Raw genomic sequence first — 8254 nt, forward strand, 5'->3', positions numbered from 1 at the left:
ATCAATCTGATTTTGATGTTGACCATCTGGTGATGTCCATGTGTAGAGTCTTCTCTTGTGTTGTTGGAAGAGGGTGTTTGCTATTACGAGTGCATTCTCTTGGCAGAACTCTATTAGCCTTTGCCCTGCTTCATTCCATAATCCAAGGCCAAATTTACCTGTTACTCCAGGTGTTTCTTGACTTCCTATTTGGCAGGAGGAGAAGGGGACGACAGAGGATGAGATGGCTGGATGGCATCACCGACTTGATGGACATGTGTTTGAGTAAACTCCGTGAGTTTGTGATGGACAGGGAGGCCTGGCATGCTGCGATTCATGGGATCGCAGAGTAGGACACGACTGAGCAACTGAACTGTACTGAACTTTTGCATTCCAGTCCCCTATAATGAAAAGGACATCCTTTTTGGGTGTTAGTTCTAAAAGCTCTTGTAGGTCTTCATAGAACCATTCAACTTCAGCTTCTTCAGCATTACTGGCTGGGGCATAGCCTTAGATTACCATGATATTGAATGGTTTGCCTTGGAAAGGAACAGAGATCATTCTGTCATTTTTGAGATTGCATCCAAGTACTGCATTTTGGACTCTTTTGTTGACCATGATGACTACTCCATTTCTTCTAAGGGATTCCTGCCCACAGTAGGAGATATAACGGTCATCTGAGTTAAATTCTCCCATTCCAGTCTGTTTTAGTTCGCTGATTCCTAGAATGTCGACATTCACTCTTGCTATCTCCTGTTTGACCACTTCCGATTTGCTTTGATTCATAGACCTAACATTCTAGGTTCCTATGCAATATTGCTCTTTACAGCATAGGACCTTGCTTCTATCACCAGTCCCATCCACAACTGGGTATTGTTTTTGCTTTGGCTCCATCCCTTCATTCTTTCTGGAGTTACTTCTCCACTGATCTCCAGTAGCATATTGGGCACCTACAGACTTGGGGAGTTCCTCTTTTAGTATTCTATCATTTTGCCTTTTCATACTGTTCATGGGGTTCTCAAGGCAAGAATTCAGAAGTGGTTTGCCATTCCCTTTTCCAGTGGACCACATTCTGTCACACCTCTCCACCATGACCCGTCTGTCTTGGGTGGCCCCACATGGCATGGCTTAGTTTCATTGAGTTAGACAAGGCTGTGGTCCGTGCAATCAGATTGGCTAGTTTTCTGTGATTATGGTTTTAGTGTGTCTGCCCTCTGATGCCCTCTCACAACACCTACCCTTTTACTTGGGTTTCTCTTACCTTGGACATGGGGTATCTCTTCACGGCGGCTCCAGAGAAGCACAGCTGTTGCTCCTTATCTTGGACGAGGGGTATCTCCTCACCGCCATCCCTCCTGACCTTGAACATGGAGTAGCTCCTCTCGGCCCGCTGCAACCACGCAGCCACCACTCCTTGGATGGCTTAAACAATACTAGTTAATTATCTTAATGTGCTGTAAATCAGACACCTAACTCAGGTCTTACTGGGCTAAAATAAGTGTCCAAAGAGTTCCTTTCGGGAACCTCCAGGGAAGAATATATTTCCTTGCCTTTTCCAGCTTCTAAAGGATACCCCTTTCCATGGCTCATGGTTCCATCCCTCTGTCTTTAAAGCTAGCAATGTGGCATCTCTCTAACCATTCCTTCCATAGTCAGTGCTCCCTCTGATCACAGCTAGGAAAGGTTCTCAGATTTTAAAGTTCTCCTTAAAATCCCACCTGGATAATCTAGGAAAATCCCTCCATTTCAAGGTCCTTAATCTTAATCACATCTTCAAAAATCCCTTTCTCCATCTAGGGTCATACATTCACAGGTTCTAGGGGTCAGGACATGGACATCTTTGTGGGAAACATTATTCAGCTAACCACACTCTCTCAGAGGGTTATTGTGAGGACCAGATGAGGAAGCAGATGTAGAGATGCTATAGCAGCAACAGAATCTGAGCACCTTTTATGATGAGTCTATGATGGTTGTCTGGCTGCGTCATTATTTCTCCCTCCTGGTAGACGGTCTACAGTGAACAATCCCAGCCTGGCTTCTTCCTGCAGGCAAAAGAAAGAACAACCTTTGGGGCTATTCTAATTCTATTCTGAAAAAATCTGCCACATGATTTTAGCTATGCTGCTTCCCCACCCCCCCCCCACCCCTTTTTTTCAATCCCTGTTATATAAAATCAAATGACAAATGAACTGTATTTTGTTCTTCTCTTGGTTCAGTGGCCTCTTGACCTCTAACATGAATGAATTCATTCACACTTATAATCCCCTTTGATGAAAGTATTTCTATTATCCCCACTTCGCAGATGAGGGAATGGAGGCAGAGACCTTAAATGACCAGCCTGAAGTCACAGAACAGTTTGTCTCCAGAATTCAAGTGTTGGGCCAAGCTCTGCTTCTCAGGACAGTTCCAGGGAGCCTTAGAATTCACTCCAAGCTAAAAGACAAAGTCCTGCTTGATGAATGCCATATTTCTTTCCACCTTTAAGAAAATATAGTAATAATAATAGCAGCTTCTAGTATTATATCAACATGTGTTGAGCAGTTCTTCTGTGCCTGGTACAGTTCTGAGTACTATAAATAAATGTTAAAATGTATATGCCCTAAATATATACATACATATTTATAGTTTGTTTGTTAATAGCCTTCAGAATTGGACCGTCACACTGGATTGCTCAATGTATAACAGATATTAGAAATCACACACACACACAACCCTATAGATAGATATTATTATTCCCATCATGCAGATGAGACAACTAAAGTGGGAGATACTGAGTGACTTGTCCAAGGCTGCAGAGGTGGTACTGGAGGTCAGTTTAGGTGGTCTGGATCTGGAATCTGCTCCAAGCCAGCTGCTTCTCCATAACATGCGTGCATGCTCAGTCATGTCTGACTCTTAGTGATTCCATGGTCTGTAACCCACCTGGCTTCTCTGTCCATGGGGTTCTCATGGCAAGAATACTGGAGTGGGTCGCCATTTCCTCCTCCAGGGGATCTTCCTGATCCAGGGATAGAACCCAAATCTACGTTTGCAGGTGGCTTCTTTACCACTGAACCACATGGGCAGACCCTCTTCATAACATCTATTATTAATCTATGATCAAAGCATAAGCAAGATAAAAGTAGAATTCTTCCTTTTGAGAGCCCCTGGGGGAGCTCCTCATGGGGAACAAAGAGTGTAGCGATGCTGCGGAGAGAGCTGGTGGAAGCTGTGAGGCTGAGAGTCTTAGTAAAGTTTCAGTGGCTGTGCAGGCCCCATGGAGAAGGCTGTGGCTGGGCTGATGGCTTGGGTACAAGTGGAGAATTGAGTTCACAGTTGAATGCTTCCCTTCTTTCCACAGCGGCCTCTGAACCAGAGCTTTTCAAGAACACGGTGAGTCCCAGGACCTGTGCACCCTCCCGTCTCAGGCCCACTGGTCTCCTGCCCTCACCTGTGTGCTCTTTCCCCCAGGATTCCTGTGTCATCTACTCCCAGGTGAAGGGCGCTTCCACCGCAGCCTCTAAGCCCCAGTTCTTGGATCCATTCACTCCTCACAGATGAGTCCACACAACTCCAGATTGTGTGGGAAGATTTAAGCCACCCCAGGCCACACCCAGCAGCCAGGGCCCCAAGTGCCCACACCTTCGTCTGAACAAAACACGGGGCCCCAAGGGACTCCTGTCTACTTCCAAATTGACAGCCTTGCCACGCATCCCAAGCAGCATATTGTTCCCAACCCAGGGCCCATGATGTTGCCTGGCTTCCTTATTGTGCTTGAGCTTCACACATATCCCCACTACTCCTCCATGAGGACGACACCTGAGCTCTGCCATGAATACAACCTGCCCTCAGTCAATGCTTTTCTCAGTTGCCATCAGTCTGGTATGGCTATGGTGGGCTCTGCCAAATGGGATAGCACACACCCATGGAGATGTGTACACTGGGTTTGTTATAGACCTCTCCATGGTGGGACTGCATTCCATACTCACCTGTCTGTCTGAAACTCTAAGCTCAGCATCTGGCACCAGGATAACTTCTCTCCTGCACATGTAACAATATCTACCTGTCCAAGTAAGTGGATTTCGCACACTAGGACCTCGATCCTTCCCATCCTGCCAGAAGGAACCCGGCACAGTCATGGCCAGGAGGACCAGAGATGCAGATAGGATACACATTGAAATATAGGAATGAATGGATATTCATAGAAATATTTGAATGAATGAATGAACAAATGAGGAAGATATTATGGATCATTATGATGTATTCTTACCCTCAAACTGGCATCTGATACAGTGTGCTTCCTAGGAAATCCAAGAAATAGGAAATAAATTCAGAGAAGGAGTTTGGGTGAGGAGAAATCTGTTCAGAAAGCAAGAAGGCTTCTCAAACTTCAAAGTGCTTATGGGTCACCTGGGGATCGCATATTCACAGATTCTTTTTTTTTTTTTTCACAGATTCTTATTCACATTTACAGATTCTTATTCATATTCACAGATTATTATTCAGTGGGCCTGGGTGGAGGCTAAGACCCTGTATCTATAACAAGCTCCCATGTAATGTTGATGCTTACTGATCCTACGAGTCTACTAATCCCGGGAGCCTACCAAGTACCCAGACCCTGTAGGTTTTGGCAGAGGTTCATGGAGAAGCAGTGAGGGCTCTGTCTGTCTATTGCCCAACTCCATGGGGGCCACTGATACAGCTCACATGATTCCTGCACTGTTCTTCCACCAGAACACCATCAGCTGTTATTACTAAAAGAACTTCTCTTCTACACGCTGGGATGCATCAGTCACCCTGGGTCCAGGAAAAAGTAACTGTCACTATCTTTGTTTCCTCACCTTGGGCCTCATATTTTTCCCATAAAGGGATTGAATACACTGTGAATAAATACACCCCTTAGTTTTCTCCATTCAAAGTTGATCTGTCTCACTTCTGAGCCATGGGATGTTTTGTTCCATTTTTATGATGCCCATCACACCTTATCTTGACCTCCACCCTCCAGTGGATTGTACAGAGGGAATCATTTCCAAGTCCCATTGCCTAAAATAAAACTCTTCTCAAGGAGTTTATGATCTTTCTCCGCCCAGTGCTGCCCACTTCCCTCCAGGCTTCCCACAATTGTTGTTCTCCACACCCTATTCTCAGTCACAGGGTGATCTTCCCCATTTTCTAATATAGACTCTTTGTACTTCCTCCATAGAAGGGCTTTTCTGTCACTTGCATATCATGGAATCCTGTTCATTCACAAGACCCAAGTCAAGTGTCAGCCCTTCCTAGGAGTGATCTGTCTTTGGGATCTTATAGCACTTTTGGGGGGGCAAGGGGGGCCACATTGTTTTTTTAACTGAATGATATTTGCTTCACAGAATTTTGTGGTTTTCTGTCATACATCAACAAGAATCAGTCATAGCTACATCCATCTTCCCTCCTTCCTGAACCTCCCTCCTATCTCCCTCCCCATCCCTTCCTTATGGATTGTCACAGAGCCCCTGTTTGAGTCCATATAATAGAGCCTATTATATGGAGTGAGGTAAGTCAGAAAGAGAAATATAAATATCATATACTGATGCACATACATGGAATCTAGAAAAATGGTACTGATGAATTTATTTTCAGGGCAGCAGTGGAGAAACAGACATAGAAAACAGACCTCAGGACACAGCGGGAGGGGAGCAGGGAGAGGGTGAGATGTATGGAGGGGGTAACATGGAAATTTATAATACCATATGTGAGACAGCCAATAGGGATTTGCCATACAACTTAGAGAACCCATAGCACTTTTATACAGTGAGGCTTGGAATCACTAATGGTTGATGTTTGAAGGGAACTTAGTTTAATCTAAACCACTTCTCTAACTTTGTGGTTGGAAGCTGAGAACCAGAGAGGAAGTGTAACTAGCTGAAAATTAAGCAACCAGTTAGTGGCAAAGCGCACACTAAACTAAACTAAACCCAGGAAAGTGCTCTTTCCTCTACATGGTTCCTCTGCTACAAAGACATGTGCATTTTTGAGTCATCAAGACTGAGTTCCTTAAAAGCAAAGCCCAGGCGGCCAGCATGGTGCCTGGTGTTCAACTGATGCTCCATGAATGGTTGTCAAATTGGATGTCTATCAAATCCCCTGACAAACAAACATCACCTCCACAAATTCATCTATAACCCAGAGAAGTGCATACATGTCCTTCAACCTCAGAGCTTTTATATATAAAATATATATATATGTATATATAATATATATATAATGTAAATATAATATATATATAATCTCAGTAAAAATCACTGTTATGATATCCATCTATCAGTTTGAGATGAATGCTGTGTTTTGTTCAAAACCTAGGTGACCTGCAGGTATCTCAAACATGACATAAAACCCAGTCTGTTGTCGCCATGAAATCTGCTCTCCTTCCTGTGTTCTCTTTCTTCCTTCCTCCCCTCCTCTCTTCCTTTTCTTCCTTCTCTCCTTCCCTGTCTCTTCCTCCCCGCTCCTCCCTTTCCCTTCTCTTCCTTCCTTTCCCTTCTTCTTTTGCTTTTTCTTTGTCTCCTCTCTGCCCTCCTCTCTCTGTGTCTTCCATCTTCTTTTCCTAGTTGTAGATAGCACTCTAGTCACCCAAGACAGAAGATGCATAGCCATCTCTGAGTCTCTACAATGAATTGGTCACCCAAGCCAGTTCAGTCAACTTTCTTTCCTTGGACACACCACATAGCATGCAGGATCCTAGGCCCCCAATGAGGAATCAAATCCTGGGGCGGCCTGAAATAGAAGCACGGAGTCTTAATCACTGGACCACCATGGAATTCCTAGTCAATTTTATTTTTGAAATATCTCCCAAATCACATCTTCCTTTTCGTGTCCACCCCCACTGCCTTAGTACATGCCCTTGTCACCTACCACCAGGACTGCATAGTAGTCTCACAAGCACTTTCTCCACTTCCACATTCCCTCCTTGCACAACTACTCCCAACAGATGTGCCAGGAAGCCCTCCCAACAGAACTGTTAGTATGATCTTTCTAAAATCCAGCTCTAGTTATTACTCTGCTTGAACTCCTTCAGTTATTCAGAGTTCAGGCTCCATCATGGGGCATAAGGCTCTTCCTGACCTAGATCCAACTTACATTTACAGCTCTATCTCCCAATATTTCCTTTAGCAGACAAGAACACATACCATGTATTCCTGCCACACAAACTTCTTTCCATTTCCTACACACACCACCTTCTTTAAAGTAGCCTTAACTTTCCCCCCTTTTTTGTTCTATCAGACTCACTCATCAAATGTCACCTCTCAGTGAGGCCTCATTTCTCTCAATGGGCTTCCATAACCTTTGGCATCTATGTTTCTTATACTTCTTACAAAAGTGTGTGTGTGTGTGTGTGTGTGTGTGTGTGTGTACTCCTCTCCCCAGACTATTTAAAGCCTGTCTAGAGTTGAGTATTACAGCTAGATCTAGTTTATAACCCTCCCATCATCCTCACATCAGCCCCAGAACACAACACAGGGCCTGGTGAATCATAGAGACTCAATTTACAGTGAATAAATGAATGTGCAACAGTATTGAATGCACTTTCCCTATTTTCTTCAGAATAACACCTAAAGCCTCAAAGCTGAGCTCAAAAGTTGATAGCAACTCACATGTGCTGCAGAGGAACTTTTGACACAATCCCACAGAATTGACTCGGAAGTGGCTGCATGACTCTTGAGCACCTCTCTGGCTTCTCACACCTCCTCTAGCAGCTTTTGGTCAGAGTTCTTGAAATGGGTGATGGGGGAGGAGATGGTGGTTGGTGAGGAGCAATGGGCATTTTACTTTCCCTCCCCACTCTAGCCAGGAGACGGTAGGACTCCTAGATAATGGCTTAAGGAAGGGAAGACTACCCCTCACCTCACCACTCAAGGAGAACTGTTGATCCTCAGGCAGAGAGAGAGAGCGTTTAAGAGATCTTGACATGAGTGCCCTGGGGCTTGGGGATGTTAGAGAGCACACTTTATTTTCCACTCTTGTAGTTTCCTCTCATGGGAAGAGAGTTCTATTAGCATCACACTTCTGGCCTCCAGTGATTTTAGAAGGAGAGCATAGTCCAGCCCTTTTGTCTTCTTTTTTTCACAGCCAAGAGCTACCCACAGGATTGCATGTTCCTCTCTGTTCTAAATTCTAAAGGGTCTGCCTCTACAATGGGATACTGACGGTTTCACAGGCATAACCCTGACCTCAGTGTTTGGCACAGGAAGCTTCAAACCTTAAGAAGCAAAATAGAGAATTCAGGGAAGCCAAATGCACAGCAAGAGAAGAAGGCTTC

General features: G+C 44.6%; 1 protein-coding gene across 6 annotated transcripts in view; it reads left to right on the forward strand.

Annotated features, from left to right (window-relative positions):
- The window catches only part of FCRL5 (Fc receptor like 5), a 63667-nt gene extending 58797 nt beyond the window's left edge, over positions 1-4870 (forward strand). For all 6 annotated transcript variants that reach the window (XM_043878592.1, XM_043878593.1, XM_043878597.1 and 3 more), the window contains 2 exons: positions 3320-3351; positions 3430-4870. In XM_043878592.1, coding sequence (XP_043734527.1) covers positions 3320-3351; positions 3430-3519 — 122 coding nt within the window. In that variant the 3' untranslated portion in view covers positions 3520-4870. The remainder of the gene's footprint in view (positions 1-3319; positions 3352-3429) is intronic.
- Positions 4871-8254: the final 3384 nt, after the last annotated feature.

Source organism: Cervus elaphus, chromosome 20 (assembly GCF_910594005.1).
Source record: "Cervus elaphus chromosome 20, mCerEla1.1, whole genome shotgun sequence".
NCBI classification, from domain to species: domain Eukaryota; kingdom Metazoa; phylum Chordata; class Mammalia; order Artiodactyla; family Cervidae; genus Cervus; species Cervus elaphus.